General features: G+C 38.3%; 1 protein-coding gene across 2 annotated transcripts in view; it reads right to left on the reverse strand.

Annotated features, from left to right (window-relative positions):
* Positions 1-1,078: 1,078 nt before the first annotated feature.
* The window catches only part of NUCKS1 (nuclear casein kinase and cyclin dependent kinase substrate 1), a 31,986-nt gene continuing 10,133 nt past the window's right edge, over positions 1,079-22,931 (reverse strand). The window contains exons 2-7 of one of the 2 annotated variants that reach the window (XM_064360285.1): positions 14,744-14,793; positions 13,052-13,157; positions 9,489-9,544; positions 4,959-5,111; positions 4,005-4,151; positions 1,079-2,950 (exon numbers count right to left, since the gene is read on the reverse strand). In XM_064360285.1, coding sequence (XP_064216355.1) covers positions 2,751-2,950; positions 4,005-4,151; positions 4,959-5,111; positions 9,489-9,544; positions 13,052-13,157; positions 14,744-14,793 — 712 coding nt within the window. In that variant the 3' untranslated portion in view covers positions 1,079-2,750. Of the gene's footprint in view, positions 2,951-4,004; positions 4,155-4,958; positions 5,112-9,488; positions 9,545-13,051; positions 13,158-14,743; positions 14,794-22,931 lie in introns of both variants that reach the window. The other variant, XM_064360284.1, reaches the window with a different exon arrangement.

Genomic DNA, 22,931 nt, shown 5'->3' on the forward strand with positions numbered 1-22,931 from the left:
TACAGACAGATTGAATAAGATGTAAGTATACCACGTATGTCTAGCTGGGGAAGGGGGGGAATCTGGAAAAAAATCCTTAAGAACTAGAGTGTAGTGTCAGTCAGCGTAGCTGCCGAAATCTACGTTGTAGAGGTAAACCTAGCAGAGCTAATACAAACAAGCACCTTCAAAGTTCACATCCCACTTCCTGAGCACTGCAAAATGCGACAGTGAATGCTATTGCCATTTCACCATAGGCACACTAGAAAAAAAGAGGAAGGTTAGTCGAGGGTGGTGCCAATGGCCAGTCAGTACCGGCTTACGGCTCGTAATACATCCTGACATCACTATCAAGCCTGACTACCGAGCACCTGTATCTAGTTGAGTCACCACCACTGTCCTCCTATTTGCATGCATGATTTGAGGGGAAGACTAGAGTGTTTTAAATCATCAGTAAAAAGTGGAGAAAACAAGGCTGGGCGCGGTGGCTCACACCTGTAATCCCAGCACTTTGGGAGGCCGAGGTGGGCGGATCACAACGTCAGGGGTTCGAGACCAGCCTGACCAACATGGTGAAACCCCGTCTCTTTAAAAAAAAAAAAAAAGACAAAAGTGGAGAAAACAAAAGTTATTCAGAGCCTGTCTCACTTGGGGACACAGATCCTTCTGTCCAGTCTATTAGAAATAATAGAATACATTTTTCAGTCTAATGAATTAATTTTAAAAGGGACTCTAAACAAGAAGCCCAATCAAATGCACACAAGTAACCCAGAAGGCATGATTACCTCTAAAATATGTGCATATATCACAGAGATGTTAGTGCAGATTCATATATTAAAGAGACTGTTACATAAACAAATTGAGGCTGAAGTTTTAAACCTGCCCTCCCCCTCATTCTTCACGAAACACAGCCTGAGGAAAGCTCAAATGTTACTAGGAATGTAGACTTAAAATTACAAATTTCTAAAAAATAGAAGTGCATGGTGGAAACACTGATAGGTCTTTTACCACGTGGATACCTGAACAAACCCATTTAGGCAAATAATCTCTAACATCCTCACTACAAAGTTCACAACTGAATTCAACCATCACGAAAGAGAATGATCCAATTGCTATTTATGTTCAAGTCCTGTATTATTGGCCACGTACTGAAAACTTGTTATTCATTATTTAACACACAGTGCAATAGCGAAATGACTCTGCCACTGGGTGTTTTTAAATAAAATCAGACAAAGCATGTTTCTAGTAAACCCCAAAGTAGGATACTGAAGAAACAAATCTAGATTAAAAGGCAGGAAAAAAGGCAGAAGTTAAACTTCACTAATTTTTCAATTTATTAGCATACCAGGACCCTTTAAACCTTGCTCCCATAAGCGCCTGGTATCAGATGTCAAGGATCAAACCTATGGATCTATCTCCTGACTGCTTTTATAAGGTATGTAAAAGTCTGTTATCAACTGCACACAAGCCTCCAAAATGCCTGGTTCCTCTAGTCCCTCCTGCTTTAAGGAGCAAGAGCAGTAAAGCAGGGGTTGGACCAACTAAAAAGACAAGAGCCAACTGAATCGTATGGGAGCAGCACTTAACACATTCCTAGTCAAGGACAGGATGGGAAGTTAAGTGAAGAACAGGACCAGAAAAATAGCGTCCTACAGCAGAGGTGGTCGGCACTGGGGGTAGGGTGTGCAGCGGTGCCCTACGAAGCAGCAGGATCACAGGGATGCATTCATATCATGTTTCTATGAAGAAATAGGAAGATCAGGATATGAAAAAGAAAATGTTCTATCCCCAAATGAAAGCAAAGCATGGTTCATGGGACCTGAAAGCACATTTGTAGCATAAAAGAATGTTAATTCTATTTCATAAAGGAAAAAATCTCAACTCTTTGTGACTGAGTTTCGCATTAACTGGAATTTTATTTGCTTAAAACCTAAACATTGTCAGTTTGAGAAGAAAGCCACTGTGACGTGTAGACTGATCTTGTCAATTAAATTCTAGGGTGTTTTTTTTTTTTTTTTTTTTTTTTTGGATCCTTGGTAAAATTTTATCCAAAAAACAGGATACATATATATTTAGAGAAGGAAATATGAAATCAAGAGTGATTTCAGTTTTGGCAGCCCTGCTTTTTTTTTTAAAACTCTCTAAAGACTGTAGCAGGATAACAGGATCACTGGCTCCGAGTCTTTTCATATTTATCTCTTATCTGCCTCATTAGTGGAAGTTTAAAGTACATGATTTTTTAGACATTGATATTTGTGTCTACAGACAAATAAACTCGTATTAGATGACAACTGATTTTTTAAAAGTCCAGGTAGAGAAAGGAGCAATCATTTTGAACTAAAATCTTGCTGTGTTTTTGATTACTATTCAACTTGCTATCGTTTATCAAAAAGCAAATTTTCCATAGTGTTCATCTCAAATCTTATTGCTTTACAACTGTGGTACACCTTTCATTAAAAATAAAAAGATGAAGCAGTCAATCCAGTGATTAATTTGACATGGCTTTCATTGGGAAAGGGGAGGGTTGGCAAAGAGACCAATAGACCAAAAGGTAACTTAAACACTTAAACATACAATGGTTTGCTTTAAAAAAAAAAGAGAGAGAGAGAAATGTTACTTTCAACAAATGGAAAAAAGCACTGAAAGCCCATGAGTCAAGCCATAGCCAAAACCATGTTCTATCTTAAGTAGGTTCTTTTTTTCCTCCCTCTTTTTTCTTTTTTTTTCTTTTTTTTTTTTTAATAAAATCTCTCCCCAGACCATCATCACTTTTAATCCTCCCCAGACGGGGCTTCATCTTCAGACCCTTCATCCCCAGATTTCTCAGGTGGGGGGCTTGTAGATGTTTTCTTTTCTGGCGGGCTTTCCGGTTCCTCGTCTTCTTCTTTGGGAGAAGGAGTCTTTTCCTTTGATGCCTTTGAAGCTGTGGGGCGACCCACTTTCCCTTTGCCTTTCACTGGACTTGGCGTCACTGAAAGTAGAAAAATAATGTGGGGAAGGGAAGAAAAAAATGTCTTTAATAAAAATCAGCTACAAAATAAAAGAATCTGTAAGAATAAAATCTATAAAGACAATATGCAACTTACTAAAAACCAAGGTGGGCACGAGGGTACGCATATATCCCTAGGGAAATTTATCTCAGTTTCTAAACTGGTCACGACAAGTTACTACAATATGCTGCAGTATTTCCCAACAGTCTTTACCAACACTCTAATATGACGTTAGCAGTAATAACCTGTAATGAAGAAATGCCATGCTACAGAATACGCACGACATCCTTCATTGTTTGTGAAGCAGTTGTTTATGACAAAAGTTGTTTATAAAAAGCTGGTCAAAAAGAGGGAAGGATAAGAATTAATCTGATTAGAAACTGAAGCCATCAAATACATCTGACAGTTCCATCATTCCTAACAGTAAGAAGTGATACAAGTTTAACAATGACACGTTGTACCTAATAGAATAAAACCACCTACACAAAAAGCAAATCAATTTCTGATTTAGTTAACAAACTAGCTCCAACTAGGAGAATATCTGGCAGAAACCATTAGGGCTCAGAAAAAAATTAACTCATATCATCAAGCGTGGTTTTATTCTGACAGCACAGAGGATGGGGTAGAGATCAGAACATGGAACTTAAACGTATTACTCTAGATTTGTGCATTTTCACAATTAAGTCTTTTCTGGCTGCTGAGACTGTGATACTAGTGAGGAAAAAAGAGCAGTAACAGCTATGATGATACAGTGTTTCTACCACTATGCCTGAAACAAACAGATCATTCTGAAATCTTGCTCAAGTATGGCAATAATTGAAGAACATGCCTAGGCCCACCAGACTCTTAAATAGGCTAGTGTCTTTATTAATAAGAGATGCTTCCAGCTCCAGAATACAAGACCCTTTTAGATTTCTTGTATTCTTGCTAAACATCAGGCCAATGCCAAATCCTAATGAAGAATTTCTGTATCGAAAGTAATGGTTCTCAAAATTTTTAAAGCAGTACATTTAATTTCACTTCCGCAGAACTTACCCGTAGCCTTTAGCCTGGGTTTAGGCATTTTCTTTTCTTTTCTCTCAGGTTTGGACTTCTTAACCATTTTTTTGTTTTTCTTTTTTGAACTGCCATAGTCACTATCATCATCATCTTCCATCAGGAAATCTTCATCGCTGCCAGAATCTTCTGAGAAGAAAGAAGAATTTCAACATCTAACTTAATGTACGCATCCTTCCAAGTGAACAAAAGAAGACAGTACTAAGAATGACTACAGGATGGGATTTGGGAATCAAACACTCTTGGATTCTATTTGGAGCTATACTACCAATTTGACTGGAGTCATCACTGCCTTCATTTGTCAAATGGATTTTGCATGCCATGAGAGAGCTACATGAGTGATGTGTTTGAAAAGTAGGTTGAAAACAGGAAGAGTAGGAGTTAACCTGAATAAAAACTGAAACCATCAAATAACTTTTGGTAGTTCCATCACTTCCATGTAGTACTGGTTGAGACTAGGGAAACCAAACTGAACTGACAGGGCCTTTTTGGTCCAATCATGAATAAGTGAAACAAGAAAACCCAACATGAAACAAAAATACATTCAATTAACAAATCTGAATAACCTGTGAAACATCTAAATTTTGTGATTAACATTTTTTTTCTGTGAAAAGAGGTCTACAACCTCCTCCACCAGGCCAAAATACACATCGCAATCACAACGCCTAATGTGATTATTACTTAAGCAAATGTTCATTCAATGTTTGAACACAAACATCATTAAATAAAGTGCAAAGATTACAAATGGTGGGCAATCGTGAGAATCTCTGAACCTTTTAAAATATTAACAGGCACCAATTTTTAACAGGGAGTATCTACCCAATCTAAGGGACTAGATGTAATATTCAGTATCCTAGAAAATGCCGAAGGAACCAAGATCAGAAACTACAATCACGACCTAACAACCAAACTACACAAACCAACTTCACGTACTCTCCTGGAACGGTGCCTCATCTTCCTCTTCCTGTTCTTCCTCACTGCCCACATCTTCCATGAGCATCTCCCTCTGTTTGGAAGCTGCTTTAGATGCTGCCTGCCGTTGCTGGCGCACATTTTTATGATCTTCTTTTTCATCTTCACTATCCTCTGCAATATAAGAATTATCATGATACAATGTCTAAAGACTTTTACATTTGACTAGATAGTGCAAAAGATTAATTGACTGAAAATGTAAATAACTGGGCCAGGTGCGGTGGCTCACGCCTGTATTCCCAGCACTTTGGGAGGCCAAGGCAAGGCAGATCACAAGGTCAGGAGATCAAGACCATTCTGGCTAACATGGTGAAACCCTGTCTCTATTAAAAATGCAAAAAATTAGCTGGGTGTGGTGGCATGCGCCTGTAGTCCCAGCTACTTGGGAGGCTGAGGCAGGAGAATGGCTTGAACTGGAGAGGCAGAGATTGTAGTGAGCCGAGATCATGCCACTGCACTCCAGCCTGGGCGACAAAGACTCTTGTCTTGAAAAAAAAAAAAAAAAGCCAATGGAGTGGCCAATATAGGATATAATATGCAGCTTTGTTTCATTGTAAAAGGGCAAATTCTATCCTTCAACATTTCTACAAAATGATGGAATCAACCCAAATGCCCATTAATGATAGACTGGATAAAGAAATTGTGGTACATATATATACCATGGAATACTATGCAGCCATAAAAAAGGAAAGGAGATTATGTCCTTTGCAGGGACATGGATGGAGCTGGAAGCCATTATCCTCAGCAAACTAATGCAGACACAAAAGGCCAAACACTGCACGTTCTCACTTGTAAGTGGGAGCTGAGCAATGAAAACACATGGACACAGGAAGGGGAACAACACACATTGGGGCCTGTGGTGAGGGAGGGGCAGGGTGGGGAGGTGGAGAGGAAAAACAGTTAATGCATGCTGGGCTTAACACCTAGATGATGGGTTGATGGGTGCAGCAAATTGCAATGGCACACATTTACCTATGTAACAAACCTGTACATCCTGCACATGTGCCCTGGAACTTAAAATAAAAATAGAAAAAAAAAATCTACGAAATGTATAAAGGGGGACCTAAATTCACAAAGAATGAACCTGAACAAGACTATGTACCCACGATTACATATAAAGTAACATAGGTGTGTCATTTTAAGCAGTAGCCAAGCTGAATTAAAGTGTGAACACATGCTTCCTATACTTTAGTTACATCATTACTTTGCTCTAAAATTCTCAATTATATTCAAATCTATGTTCACTATTTTTGAAAGCTAAAGTTAGAAAAATATCTTAACATGGTATGAGAGGGAAAGAATGTCTCTCAATCTTTATTCTAAGATATAAAACATGTAAACCCTAAAATAATGTCAAACTGTTACCCTTTACAATGAATGGCTTGTGACCATTTCAATTTAGAGGGGATTGAGGAAAATCTTTAAAAATACGTATTTAGGGCCAGGTGTGGTGGCTCATGCGTGTAATCGCAGTATTTTGGGAGGACAAGATGGGCAGATTACCTGAGGTCGGGAGTTCGAGACCCGCCTGACTAACATGGAGATACCTCATCTTTACTAAAAATACAACAATTAGCCAGGCATGGTGGCATATGCCTGTAATCTCAGCTATTCGGGAGGCTGAGGCAGGAGAATCGCTTGAACCTGGGAGGTGGAGGTTGTGGTGAGTCGAGATCATGCCATTGCACTCCAGCCTGGGCAACAAGAGCAAAACTCCGTCTCAAAAAAAAAACAAACAAACATATTTAGATCAATTAGTGAAAGATGTTTGGACAAGCCTGTAAAAAATTTACTTTCACATATTCTTAGAGTCTATTAATTAAAAAAAAAAATTTTGTTTTTTTAAGACAGAATCTCATACTGTTGCCCAGATTGGAATGCAGTAGCACAATTTTGGCTCACAGCAGCCTCTGCCTCCCAGGTTCAAGCCATTCTCCTGCCCCAGCCTTCTGAGTAGCTGGGACTACAGGTATGTGCTGCCATGCCTGGCTAATTTCTTGTTGCTGTTTGTTTGGTTGGTTTTTTTGAGATTGAGTTTTGCTCTTGTTGCTCAGGATGAAATACAATAGCTGGGTCTCGGCTCACTGTAACCTCTGCCTCCCAGGTTCAAGCGATTCTCCTGCCTCAGCCTCTTGAGTAGCTGGCATTACAGGCAACCGCCACCATGCCCGGCTAATTTTTTTGTATCTTCAGTAGAGAAAGGGTTTTGTCATGCTGGCCAGTCTGGTCTCAAACTCCTGACCTCAGGTGATCCACCTGCCTTGGCCTCCCAAAGTGCTGGGATTACAGGCATGAGCCAGCACACCCAGCCTAATTTTTGTATTTTTGATAGAGACAGGATTTTGCCATGTTGGCCAGGATGGTCTTGAACCCTTGACCTCAAGTGATCCACCTGCCTTGGCCTCCCAAAGTGCTAAGATTACAAGTGTGAGCCACTGTGCTCAGTCTAAAAAAACAGATTTTTTTTGGTTTTGTTTTTTGAGACAGAGTTTTGCTCTTGTTGCCCAGGCTGGAGTGCAATGGCATGATCTCGGCTCACTGCAACCTCTGCCTCCTGGGTTCGTGATTCTCCTGCCTCAGACACTGAGTAGCTGGGATTACAGGCATGCGCTATCATGCCCAGCTAAATTTGTATTTTCTTTTCTTTTTTTTTTTTTTTTGAGACAGAGTCTCTCTGTTGCCAGGCTGGAGTGCAGTGGCACAATCATGGCTTACTGCAACCTCTGCCTCCCGGGTTCAAGCGATTCTCCTGCCTCAGCCTCCTGAGTAGCTGGGACTACAGGCACATACCACCATGCCTGGCTAATTTTTTGTATTTTTAGTAGAGAAGGGGTTTCACCATGTTAGCCAGGATGGTCTTGAGCTCCTGACCGCGTGATCCACCTGTCTTGGCCTCCCAAAGTGCTGGGATTGCAGGTGTAAGCCACCATGCCCAGCCAAAAAAATTTTTTTAATACACAGTGTGTGAATAAATTTGGTTAAAGGGTAGGAAGCCAGCCTACTCCCTTTAGACTAAGCCATATTTGAATTAGTCTCTACCTACAGCCCTTTTCCTGAAGTTTTAAAATCCCTTATTCTGTTAAGTGGTCCTTCTGCTGGAAATACTCCCAGTCCTATGAACCTTACCATGGTCAGTGTTCAAGTCATCTCTTTCACTCTCAAAAACCTCATCTAGAGACAAACAGAATAAAGCTGACATGGCAGACCCAAAACTAAACCCACTTGGTAGATGCTTACCTTAGTACTAGTACAGAGTTATTTATCTAGAAGTGCTCAATAAACTATTAAGTGTAAGACATTCAAATTAGGATTAACAAGGCAAATGAGTGAAAGCATATACTGTATTATCACAGGATCACTAGATAGTGCAAAAGATTAATATAGTTTCTTTTCAACTTAGGTAGCCAGATAGTATACTTGAATAGGAGGGAAAGTAAAAACAGCTAAGCAGAGTGAATTTAGCAGAACTTTTTATCTCCCTTTGCATTAGTTAAACAGCAGTCTCATTTCAAGGGAGATCCAGGGAAACAGCAAGGAAATGTAGGTCAAAAACTCACAATTCTTAGAAGAATTAAATTTAAAAATAAATACCAACATGCAGAATCATTGGATTGAACATTTCATTTGGCCATGGAGATTCCTCATTAGTTCACATTAATTCTTTTAAGTTAACATTTTTACAAAAACAGCTTCTCTATGGCCACTGTTTCAAAAGACTATGTCTCAGCTAAAAAGAGTGGGAATAAAACTTCCATTTGCTTTTCCACCTAGAGTCCACCACTCTCTTTTTTTATGTTCCTATTTTACGAAGTTTTTTTTTTTTTTTTTTTTTTTTTTTTGAGACAGAGTTTTGCTCTTATTGCCCAGGCTGGAGTGCAATGGCACAAACTCGGCTCACTGCAACCTTTAACTCCCAGGTTCAAGTGATTCTCCTGCCTCAGCCTCCCGAGTAGCTAGGCTTACAGGCATGTGCCACCATGCTCTGCTACTTTTGTATTTTTTTTTAGTAGAGATGGGGTTTCATCCATGTTGCTCAGGCCGGTCTCGAACTCCCGACCTTAGGTGATCCACCCGCCTTAGCCTCCCAAAGTGCTGGATTACAGGCATGAGCCATGTGCCCAGCCCCCAAGTTTTATATTTACACATTATTCAATTTGGTTTGATGTCTTTTGTTTATGTAAATCATTTCCAATATTGACCATGCATAAGAATAATGTGGAGATACTTAAAGAAAATCAAGCCCCAACATCCCACCTAGATCTATTTAATCAGAAATTTTGAGACAGGACCCAGAATATACATTTTAAAAAAGATTCATAGATGACTGTAATAAGCCACCAGGACTGAGAATCATTACGAGCTCTTTGAAGATGGAAACGTCTTTGTAATTCCAGATTTGCAACAGTGCCTGGCATAGAAAATCACTTATTAAAATGTCTAATAAAATATATAAATAGAATTATACCTCTTACATTTAAAATAGTTTACTACCTGCTGAGTGAGAATCATCCTTCTTAGTCTTCACATCTTTTTCTTCTGAGTCCTCACTATAAAGGGAGGCAAAAAAGCAAACGTTTAAAAGTCTTAGCTCAAAATCTAAATGAACATAGATCTCTTATTTCTGACTTGAGAAGAACTGAAAAATAGCTCTTCTATATAAAATGTTCAAACAAATGCTAAGGAGTAAAACTGCTTCCATTATTTCCTTACATTACAGGGATGCTGGTAAGTAAGCATAATTTTATCTACTTGGCAAAACACTGCTTCCAAAGACCCAAAGGAATAAAAGAAGGTGTCTCACCACAGGCTGGAATTTTTTCACCTATGGATACTGCTTGGTTCACAATAATATTTAATAAGAAAAATATTCTCGAACAAAGGCAGAGTATAAAAATACTAAAAGCAAATTATATAGTGTTAATGATGGCAAATAAAATCACTAAATATACATGCAAAAAACTGCTAAAATATCTAAAATTATTAAAAGGAATTGCAGCCCGGGCACGGTGGCTCACACCTGTAACCTGTACCCTCAGCACTTTGGGTGGCTGAGGTGGGCAGATTGCTTGTGGCCAGGAGTTTGAGACCAGCCTGGTCAACATGGTGACTCCATCTCTACTTAAAGAATACAAATATTAGCTGGGCGTGGTGGCACATGCTTGTAATCCCAGCTACTCAGGAGGCTGAGGCAGGAGAACCACTTGAACCTGGGAGGCAGAGGTTGCAGTGAGCTGAGATCACGCCATTGCACTCCAGCCTGGCTGACAGAGTGAGACTCCGTCTCAAACAAAAGAAATTATAGTTCAGTTATATAATTTATAATATGCCTAAAAATTTACCTAAAACCAAATGGAAAATAAATTGATTTAATTATCCCCTATTAATATTTCCTCCCAGTATTTCTTTGCATCAGAAACATCAACATATGGTCCTGCCTGGTACCATGGAGAAAATAAAAGTGAGCTCAAAATCACTCTGCAAAGTAAAATAAGATGTTAAGGAGCTTCAAAGTTCATATTACGTTCTCATAAGTCTTAACTCTGGAAACTGGATACTAGTATCCCATCTCTCTGTTAGTTTACATATTTTTAAAAATAGAGATGGGGTTTCACCATGTTGCCCAGGCTGGTGTCAAACTCCTGAGCTCAAGAGATCCACCCATCCTGGCCTCTCAAAGTGTTGGGATTACAGGCATGAGCCACCATACCCAGCCCCTAGTAGTCTATCTCTTTGTCATTAGTTAGCTGTATGATCTTAAGCAAATTACTTGGTATTCTTTCTTCAGTGCTAAAATTTTATGATTCCATGAAAAATTCTGAAGAACAAAAACCAAAAACTTGCACATAAAAACTGCATTCGAAGTTTTCCTTTCTCAAATAGCAGGTCTTATAAATCACTTTCGGTATTCCCCATAATCTAGACCACACTCAAATAAGAAATTACTGAACTAATGATACCTAACCAAAGAGAATGACCAAACATATTCTTTTACTAAGCAACCTGAGTCCAAGACACTTTATAATTCTGAAACCTGTGACTATTCTGTATAAATGTTTCTTATGCAAAATAAGCACCAAATTAATAATTCTAACACAATGATGAATTATATTATTTTTTCTAGTTCTTTTACTGAGTTTATAGACTACATTAATCTTTTAGTACCACTACAGCAAAGTAAAGTGAAGGCTGAACTTTGAAAACAGAAAAATCAACAGAGCACTAGTCTCGGAATAAATACACAAAGCATACAGATAGCAATAAAACCTGTATTTATTTCAATCCTTCCAACACTTAGAATAATAAAATCAAATGACTGAAACAAGAAAAACTGTAAGCTAGGTGTTAATTATGGCAATGAGACATTATAACACGCCACAAAACAGCTCTTTCCTAGGAGAAATATGATAATGAAAATGAATATAATGAAAAATAGTTCTGAGTTGGGCTGCCATACAAAACTGTTTGGCTGGGCGTGGTGGCTCACACATTTTGGGAAGCCGAGGTGGGCGGATGACGAGGCCAGGAGTTTGAGACCAGCCTGGCCAACACAGTGAAACCCCGTCTCTACTAAAAACACAAAAATTAGCTGGGTGTGGTGGCACATGCCTATAGTCCCAGCTACTTGGGGGCTGAGGTGGGAGAACTGCTTGAACCCGGGAGGTGGAGGTTGCAGCGAGCTGAGTGCCATTGCACTCCAGCCTGGGTGACAGGGTGAGACTCCGTCTCAAAACAAAACAAAACAAATCAAAACTGTTTTAGGCCAGCCATGGTGGCTCACACCTGTAATCCCTGCACTTTGGGACACTGAGATGGGAGGATCACTTGAGCCCAGGAGTTTGAGACCAGACTGGGCAACGTGACGTGAGCCCATCTCTATTAAAAACAAACAACAACTAGGTTAGATGTATACCAGCATATGGCCATAGCAGAAACTCTTCAAGACTTGTTTCCCAACAGTATAATTCTGTATTATTTTTCCTCAAAAGCACATTTCTGAAAATGCAAAAAAAGCATTAGAGGTTGTCAACTTTGGAGTCCAATAGATATGGTTTAAAAACCTGTTTGTCCATTTGCTGGATAATTTTGGTTACATCACAGAACCCCTCTAAGTTAATATTATGCATCCAAATAGAGATGTTGTGAGAATTAAATGATAGTGTATGTAAAGCCCATAATAGAAATTGTCACATAATAATCACAAACAGTAGCCATCATCATTACTATCATCACCATCATTACCAAGAAGGTCTTAAAGTTGTGCTACACTGAGTGTGACAATGTGTATACCTTTAACAATAGGGCAGAAATTACAATATTCTGGTCTTCCCTCCATTCCCCCAGACAGAGTCTTGGCTCTGTCACCTAGGCTGTAGGGTAGTGGTGCAATCACAGCTCACTGCAGTATTGAATTCCTGGGCTCAAAGGATTCTCTTGCCTTGGGCTCCTGAGCAGCTGGGACGACAGGCATGTGTCACCATTCTCAGCCAATTTTTAAATTTTTGTGTAGAGACGTGGTCTCCCTATGTTGCCCAGGCTGGTCTCAAATTCCTGCTCAAGCAATTGCCCTACCTAGGCCTCCCAAAGTCCTGGGATTACAAGCATGAGCCACGGTGTCCATTTAATATCCTGGTCTTATAAGACAAAATTATAGTTAAAAAATCATAACTCATTTGTAAAACTAAGGGAAAATAAACTCTCCAAAATGGTTAGATTATTTAAACAAAGGAGACTCGATTATGAGACAGCAAAATGTGACAGGCTATACAACTTGACAGTCTACAAGCTTTAGTTATACTTGTGCCAGTGATTTGTGACTGAATGGGATATATCACTTATTTGTTATCACTACAATGAAAGTATCAATATTAACCTTAGATAACTAACGAATTACATCCTTAAGCACAGCCTGAGATAATATGAAATATGCAAAGTATTAAGCGGACAGTAAGTACTTTTCAAAAGTATATGAGATTTCAATAATTTAGAGATCAGAGATTGCTCTCATCTCAGAGTGGTGACAATGTAAGTGGGAACAGAAAAACAACGCCTCTTACCTATCTTCCTGTGAATTCTTTCCAGATCGCCTCTTATTTTTAGCTTCTCGGGGAGATGATCGAATTTTCTTAGTGGGAGGGCCCGAATCTCTTCCATAATCTTCATCTAAACAGTGTTTTTCAAACTTAATTAACTATGATTTTTACATGTTAAAATCACCACTATATTTACTGACATAATTATCTCTCATGCTGTTTAAATGGTGAGAGGAGTAAGATTTCCCAAATAGTTTCTTTAATTTTTAAAAAAACTACAATTATTTCCCACCCAGTCCTACCACATTAATTTCATTTTTCCATATTACCCTCTAGTCCTCGTGTATATATATTTCATCTATCTATAGCTAACCTTCTATCATTTTATACCCTCCCCTTTTGATTTCAACCTCTTCACACTTATTTGAAAATTATCAGATTATGATTATATTACAAACATTTTAGGAAGTAAACACAGTTACTATTACTAAGCAAATTACTTTTAAAGTATTAAATATAACATACTCTTGCCTTTGAAGAAAGTATCTCCAATTTCAAAAGCCCTATAAAACTAACGAAAATGACTCTATCTTAACAGGGAATTATTTCCAAAGCTGTTTACTGCACCATTTACGTGTGTACACACACACAAACACACGCGATGTTATTAAATGGGAATATTATATGACCATTGATAGGAATTTTTCAAATACCGTTAATAGCATAAGAAAAATACTCAAAACAGAAATAATAATAGTATATCCCATATTAACGAATGATTCTAAGGAATTATTAAATACAAACATTCGAAACAATTCCTGACATCTAGCAAGCATTTTATAAATATTAGTGCTACATATTACTTTTTTTACTCTTCTTTATATCTTTCAGCATTTTCTAAGTCTTCCCAAAGGGCAGATACTGTCTTTATAAAGAAAAGTTAGATTAAAAAGAAAGAAAGAAGAAAAAATAGTAAACATATCTGGAAAGTAATGAGATTAAGGAGACAACTCTAAAAAAATCTCTTATGGCTAAGAATTAGCTACAACACTCATTCTATGATGAATTAGTTCACAAATCAAAATTGTTTCACAAAACAGACTCTCATCTTAGTTGCTTTATTATGAAAAACATATCACAAAGCACAAGTTTTATTGTAATAATAGAAGATGTTTTTTTGCCCCCAAAGTGCTGAGATCACAGGTATGAGCCACTGTGCCTGCCCTGTAGTGGATTGTTCTTCCGGGCTCAAGCGATTCTCCTGCCTCAGCCTCCCGAGCAGCTAGGATTACAGGCGCGTGCCACCACGCCTGGCTAATTTTTGTATTTTTAGTAGAGATGGGTTTCACCGTGTTGAGATATATCCTGACCTCAAGTGGTTTCCCCTCCTCGGCCTCCCAAAGTGCTTGGATTACAGGCGTAAGCCACTGCGCCCAGCCGAAGGTATTTTAAGTAATGAACACTATATCAGAATTACCGGACATTTAAACTTTGGACTCCAAAACCAGGTAAGAAAAAAATTGTTTAATGTTTATTATCAATGAAGGAAAAGTTAAAATCCATGTAAGTTCAACTTTTGCTTTGGTTGATGCAGATCATGACACAGTTTCGGTAAATACTCTGAAAATAAAAAAGTAAAACTTATTCCAAAAGCATGATAAAAGTAACCTCCACAGGTCAGTCCAACTTAAAATTTGTTGAAATCACAAAACTTACCTGCATCATCAGATTCCTGAAACTGTGAGTAATCAACAACCTTCCTATTTCTGTAGAAAGAAGAGACTCTAATTAAAATCATAAAACTGTAAGATTTTTCGAAGACATCAGAACACATTTCTCTTTCATAAACAGAACTAAACTAGCTCTTTGAAAATTATTTAATTAATTAATTTTTTGAGCCAGGGTCTCACTCTGTCGCCTAGGCTGAAAAGCAGTGGCACAATCATGGCTCACTACAGTCTTGACCTACTGGGCCCAAGTAATACTTCTGCCTCAGCCTCCCAAGTAGCTGGAACTACAGACGCGTGCTGGCTATTTATTTTAATTTTTTGTAGAGACAGTGTCTCCCTGTGTTGCCCAGGCTGGTCTCAAACTCCTGAGCTCAGGCCATCATTCTGCCTCAGGCTCCCAAAGTGCTGGGATTACAGGCATGAGCCACTGGACCCAGCCGAAAATTGTTTTTTAAGGGCCCCTACTTAAGTCAAAGTACTTCACATTCTGTTACAAGAAAGCATAGCTTAAACCATAAGTATGTCAAACTACAATTCTCATACTGCTCATCTCAGTGATAATTCAAATTCCATTCTTTTCTACAAAACAATCTCCCATCTCTCAAAATAAGTATACATAAAATAGCAAAATAAGCCAAATCACCATGTACCTATATATTCATCATATTCAGATACCATATTTATAAGCCATCATTGTAAATGTTATTTTACACAGATACACAAATATATGTATATGTATACTTGATAAACAAGGCTATTACTAAGCTTTTGATAAACAAGGTTATTACTAAGCTTTTCAAGGCAAAAGCAACTTTTAGGTATAGTATAGTTACATTATAATGCACAAAAAATTATGGTAATGTTAAGCCTTATACAGAAGGGGAAGGAAAAAAATTCATTGGTCCAGTCAAAAGATGCTTTATTACAAAACAAAAGTGAGAATATCTGCAGAATCTATTTGACTCTTAATGATTTTAAGTCCTCCCTATCAAGTAAGGTATCTTTAACATCACAAACAAATCTTCATTTCTATTTTGGTACTTTGCATTCTAAATCTAAAAGTTTAATATTCCTTCTCTAGAGATACATATAGACCTCCATGTTAGTACCCAAACAGCCTAGCTGGCAAAAGAGCCTCAGATTTAAAACTGCACTGCTACTGTAGGCCTAAATCGATCAAGTGAACTTAAAAAATTAAGAGAAGGCCGGGTGCAGTGGCTCATGCCTGTAATCTCAGCACTTTGGGAGGCTGAGGTGGGCGGATCATGAGGTCAAGAGATCGAGACCATCCTGACCAACATGGTGAAACCCCGTTTCTACTAAAAAAATACAAAAATTAGCTGGGTGTGGTGGCGCTTGCCTGTAGTCTCAGCTACTCAGGAGGCTGAGGCAGGAGAATTGCTTGAACCAAGGAGGCAGAGGTTGCAGTGAGCCAAGATCGTGCCACTGTATTCTAGCCTGGGCGACAGAGTGAGACTCTATCGCCAAAAAAAAAAAAAAAGAAAAAGAAAAAGAAAAAACTATACTTAAACCTGAACAGAGAGATATTCTTAGTTGTATAGATTAAGACACCATTTCAATTCAAAGACAGGATGGTCAGAAAGCAAACACTGGTCTATCTTCTAGTTTAATATGTGGAGATTATCTGGATGGGGTGAATTCTGGAAAACAAAGGCGTAAGCTTACATATAGAGGAAGATATAGTTACAGACTCAGCATTAGAAAGAGAAAAAACAAGGCTCTTATGGAGTTCTGCCTTCTGTTTTTCTTTAGTTTATCAAAACTATAAAATATACTTCAACTATATATTTAATTATTAGAAGCTAAGTTTATATTACCAAAGATACCATATTATCAGGAAAATTAACTTTAAGTATGACTATTAATTCCATCTACATGAGGGACCTAGAGTAGTTGAATTCACAGACAGAAAGTAGAGTGGGGGTGGCCAGGGACTGGAAGAGTGGGGATGAGGAGCCGTTGTTTAATGGGTTTAGTTTCAGTTTTGCAGGACTGAATTCTTTACACCAATGTCAAGTACTTAACAGTACTGAACTATATACTCAACAATGGCTAAGATGGTAAATTTTATGCTAAGCATACTTTATCAAGAAAAATATATTTTCTTTCTTAAAACTATGGCTATGAAAAAATCCAGTATTTTGGGGCTAACATGGAAATGTTATGTTAGCCATGTGATTTTTAATCACAAATGCCATGAAAAACAGTATGATGATCGTAATGCAAACACGACCATTTTCTGTATTATTTAGGATTAAAAAGAAATGGGTCACGGAACCAGGGGAAGGAAGGTATCCAGAAGAGGAAATCTTAAATCTTATCTTCTAATAATTAAAATACAGGTTCCAAACTTGTAGGTATAATTCTAGCTTATCCCATGCTTGTGGGCTGGCAACTAACATATTATTACCCAGTTTCTGGGTGCCATGTAGGAATGGATATATCCTATGAGACTATATAAGGGTGGACAACCAGAATGGTACACAGTATATCATATGAAGAATAAAATGAGAAAACATGTTAGCTACTTTAGGGCTCTGGGGTGAAAGGTACTGCGTAGCTTTAGCAATCATATTAAATGGGGCTTCGACATAAAGAGCTTTAACTTTGCTAACAATAGCTAATTCCTTAGTCTATCACCAGAAACACTCCAGAAAGTTATTAGTACAGAATCTTTGTACTAGGAATCCTGGATTCTGGTTCTAGAACTTCAAGAAAATCATTTAATTTATCTGGGCCTTAGGTTCTTCCTCTAACCTAAGTTGCTTGACAGATCTAAAAGATATTCTATAAAATTAAGTAAGCTTAAATAATAACTTAAATGATAAACAAAATATTAAATAATGTATTAAATACAATGGCAGGCATTATATTAAAATATAATACAGAAAACAGTCACTGCAAATGATCCTAATACCATTTTTTTCATGGCATTTGTCATTAAAACTTAACTGCCCTTCACAATAGAAGAAAACTTAGTCTCCTCCTTCTACCCTATATATCTATCTAGACAGACCTACCTACCTATCATCCATCCATCCAACCATCCATCCATCCATGGAGACAGGGTCTTGTTCTGTCACCCAGGCTGGAGAGCAGGGGTACAATCATAGCTTACTGCAGCCTCCAACTCCTGAGCTCAAGTGATCCTCCCACCTTAGCTTCCGGAACTACAGACAGGCACACAGCCAACATGCCTGGCTAATTTTTAAAAATTTTTTTTGTAGAGATGGGGTCTTACTATTTCCCAGGCTGGTCTCAAACTTCTGGCCTCAGACAAGCCTCTCGCCTTAATCTCATGAAGTGCTGGGATTACAGGTGTGAAGCACTGAGCCTGGCCTGTAACTTGTTACTTTAAACCTAAGACACTAAAAAGGATACTCTTTGTTTAGTACATTTTTGTCTATCCTATTTTTCAACAGAGAACTAGAGAAATGCCATGTAGACTATATTGGCATTATATAAAAAAATTAATTTCAAAATTAAACTGAAAGACTGTCCCTTCCATTGAAATACGAAATATTTTAACTTTCAACAATCTGAAAACAGCTAGAATTATCTCATATATTGTCATTTATCACAAAAACTATAAAATCAGTGTAAAGCAAAATATGAACACAGAAGCAATTCTGCCTTATTGAGGGCAACCAATCAGAAAAAAATACAGTCATCCATAAATGCTAAAGAGGGAAAAGATAAAATAATTTAAATAAATAAAAGATCTGTGATAACAAGGGCCATTCATGACTCATAATGACTTAAAAAATTAGCAGGACAAGGTGGTGGTCACCTGTAATCCCAGCCACTCGGGAGGCTGGGGCACAAGAATCGCTTGAACCGCTTGAACCCGGGAGATGGAGGCTGCAGTGTGCTGAGATTGTGCTACTGCTCTCCAGTCTAGGGGACAGGGTGAGACTTTCCACCATTTAGAGACTTGCTTTGTCTAGGGTTGAAATATATTTTTGATGAATTTGTTCCTAATGAGGTGACAGGACAGAAATACAGCACTTAAGAATATTTAAGTCCCAGGGAATGGGAGGTTCTATTTCTAGGTAAAAACAAAGAAACATTCTAATTTCCTCAAAATACAGTCATGTGCTGCATAATGGCATTATAGTGAACTGCATATATGACAATGGTCTCATGAGATCATTATACCATATTTTTACTGTATTTTTCTATGTTTAGATATATAAATATCTACCATTGTGTTACAATTATCTACAGTATTCAGTACAGTAACATGCTATACAAGCTTATAATCTAGGCGCAATAGGCTATACCATACAGCCTGGGTGTGCAGAAGACTGTACCATCTGGGTTTGTGGAAATACCTGCTTTAAGATTTGCAAATCACCTAAAAACGCAGTTCTAAGAATGTATCCCTGGTGCTATGTGACACATGATTGTATTAAGTTAAACGCCAAAGTGATATAAAATGAGTATCAGTAACTAGAACTGGAGGATAGCATAAAATTTCAATACAGCATAGAGTTTAAAAACACAGATTCTTGAATTTGAATCCTGACTCTTACAAGTTGTATATCCTCAAGCAAGTTACTTCCCCTCACTGAACTTCAATCTCATCTGGAAAAGAGGAAAAACAATCCCTCTCAAGAGTGTTGAGAACATTTAAGAACATTTATACAAGGTATATAAATATCAATAATAGCTATTATTATTTATAAGTATTAACTTGTCCCACCCAGAATACCACTGTAATTTTGAACACATAATTAACTCTTATTTGGATATAATTCTTTCAAAATATGTAAGTCTTAAGAGTACTGGTTCTAATATCATTTAGAAAGCCTGTCTTTGTTTTCTTGCTCATTTCACTAAAATGCAATACATATATATATATTTTCTTTTTTTTTTTTTAAGACAAGGTATGTTCTGTCGCCCAGGCTGGAGTGCAGTGGTGTGATCATAGCTCACTACAGCCTCAAACTCCTGGATTCAAGCAATTCTCCCACCTCAGACTCCTGGGGAGTTGAGACTACAGGTGTATCTCATAATAGCCAGTTAATTAATTATTATTATTATTTTGTTGTTTTAACTATTATTATTATTATTATTTTGTAGAGACCAAGTCTTGCTGTTTCCTAGGCTGGTCTTGAACTCCTAGCCTAAAGTGATCCTCCCTCCTCAGCCTCTCAAAGTGCTGGGACTACAGGCATATGCTACCACATTCAGCCCTCCTTATTTTTATTTCTGACTTTGTGGTAAAGTTTTCAGGTTACCATTTAGGCTAAAAAATTTTAAATTTTTTTTTTTTTTTTTGAGATGGAGACTTGCTCTGTCACCCAGGCTGGAGAGCAGTGGTGCAATCTTGGCTCACTGCAACCTCCGCCTCCCGGGTTCAAGTGATTCTCCTACCTCAGCCGCCCAAGTAGCTGGGACCACAGGCGTGTGACACCATGCCTGGTCAATTTTTGTAGTTTTAGTATAGGTGGGGTTTCACTTTGTTGGCCATGCTGGTCTTGAACTCCTGACCTTGTGATCCGCCCGCCTCAGCCTCCCGAAATGCTGGAATTACAGGCGTGAGCCACTGCCCCGGCTCATTTTTTAAGTTTAAAGCATTCATAAAACCTATCAAAGTTTGATGGTAGTGGGGGTGGGAGATATGGTGGTACCAAGAATATTATATATAGTAGAGCTACTGGACCCTAGACAATCTAATTCAAACTTTAGCTTGAATCCTGTCAACAAATATCCCTGGAAGGGAATGACTGAGAAACTCTCATGATCTCCAAGGCAGCCTATGCTAAGAAAATTCCAGTAACTAAGTAGCTCTTTACAGTGAGATGAATCTGCCTCTAATGTCCACTCACTGGTCCTATCTAGTTCTACCTCCTGGGATTACCAGGGTCTAAATCTAACCCCTCCTCGTCAGAGCATTCCTTGAATTTATATGACTATTCCTACTTTCTCTTTGAAGCTAAACACTAGGGTTCCTTTTTAACACTTCCTCATATTTCAAGTACTTTCTTCATGCTCTAGCTGCTTTCCTCCATACCACCTTGGACTTAGTAAATATTAAAGCAGCGCCCAGAATGAAACATAATCTGGTTTTAAAAAAATGGGAAATGGGGAGCAGATCAGGATTATGACCCTCCTCTTCCTATTCTAACGCTATACTTCAATACAATCTAAGATTTCAGTTCCCTTTTGGACTGTTCCATCATTCAGTCTACTATATAGTAATTCCAATGACTAAAACCTCCGTTTCCATAATCTAAGATCATTTGGTACCCTGATCCTGCCATTTCAACATATTATTTATCTCCCCAACTTCATTATCATCTGCAAATTTAATCAGTACACCATCAGTGTCCTCATCCATATCATTAATTAGAAGATATGCCAAGAACAGAACCCTTTCAGTCATCAGTGGAAACGGTCTTCCAGGATAACAATCTATTTGTCAGCCCTCTCTGGGTAAGGCTGCTCAAGCAAAGTCAATGTGAGATAGTCCCTCACACTGAACAATGATTTTGCCCATATTTCTCCATCTTACAAGGACCTTATGTGAAGCTGTCAAAATCCTTGTTGAAATAAAAACTTGGTATTTTCAAAGAATTCTTTTGCTCTAATAAACTTTTTAAAAAAGGAAATTAGTTCATTTAAATCAGTGACATTTAAACTTTTTAGCAGTAAACACTTTTTGCTCAAACAAAATCTTCCCAGGAAACATAAAATTAAACACAGCTAATCAAAAGTATTTTATATACGTTTATCTTATATTTTTAAAATTATCTCACTGCAGAATTGTCTAACTTGTGTTCTGTCAAAATAGGTTTTCTAATGGTTTTCTGGTAATTATCAATGGGATATTATCAATATTACCATCCCACTAAACATTCAAAGTGAATTTTTTATTTTTATTTTTTTAAAGATGGGGTTCTGCCATGTTGGCCAGGCTAGTCTTGAACTCCTGAACTTAGGTGATCCACCCACCTCGGCTTCCCAAAGTGCTAGGATTACAGGCGTGAGCCACCGCTCCCAGCCCAAAGCGAATTTTAATGTGAAAAGCTCTGAAAGTTTCACATTAAAGGAAACAGGCAAACTTTAACTCAAAAATTATGTATTTTTAAATTATTTATTTATTTATTTATTTTGAGATGGAGTCTCGCTTTGTTGCCCAGGCTGGAGTGCAGTGGCATGATCTCAGCTCACTGCAACCTCTGCCTCCCAGGTTCAAGCAATTCTCCTGTCTCAACCTCCCCAGTAGCTGAGATTACAGGCACCTGCCACCATGTCCAGCTAATTTTTTTGTATTTTTAGTAGAGATGGGGTTTCATGTTGGCCAACCTGGTCTCAAACTCCTGACCTCAAGTGATCCACCTGCCTCGACCTCCCAAAGTGCTAGGATTGCAGGTGTGAGCCACCACGCCCAGTCTATTTATTTTAAATGACAGGTTCTTACTCTGTCACTCAGGCTGGAGTGCAGTGGCTCACTGCAGCCTCCAGAGTACCTAGGACTACAGGTGCACACTACCATGCTCAGAGACACGCTGTAGACAGGTTGCCCAGGCTGGTCTCCAACTCCTGGGTTCATGCAATCCTTCCATCCTGCTGAGATTACAGGCCTGAACCACCATGCCTGGCCCAAAATTATACTTAAAATTTGAAGCAGGTGTGGTAGCCCACACCTGTAATCCCAGCACTGTGGGAGGCTGAGGTGGGCAGATCACTTCAGCCCATAAATTCGAGATCAGAGATCAGCCCAGGCATCATGGAGAAACTCCATCTCTACAAACAACGGACAAAAAGCTGGGTGTGGTGGCGTGTGCCTGTAGTCCCAGCCACTCTAGGGGTTGAGGTGGCAGAGTAACTTGAGCCCAGAAGGCGAAGGTTGTAGTGAGCCAAGATCACAACACTGCACTCTGGCCTGACTGACAGAGGGAGAACCTGTCTCAAATAAATGACTACATAAAATTTACATCAAACGTTTAAGATATCTCCAAAACCAAACATTATGAAGACTACTGATCTATATGACCTTTTTTTGTGTGTGAATCTGCGATGACTTTCATTAATAATCATAACAGCAGTTACTTCAGATATTTGAAATGTACTACTTTACCTAAATTGTCATTTAATTCTCACCCTAATGCCACAAGTAAGTAATTCTGAGGAAAAGAATGCTC

The sequence above is a fragment of the Aotus nancymaae genome, unplaced genomic scaffold (genome assembly GCF_030222135.1).
Source record: "Aotus nancymaae isolate 86718 unplaced genomic scaffold, 86718_ANA_hifiasm-v0.15.2.pri h1tg000039l, whole genome shotgun sequence".
Classification (NCBI taxonomy): domain Eukaryota; kingdom Metazoa; phylum Chordata; class Mammalia; order Primates; family Aotidae; genus Aotus; species Aotus nancymaae.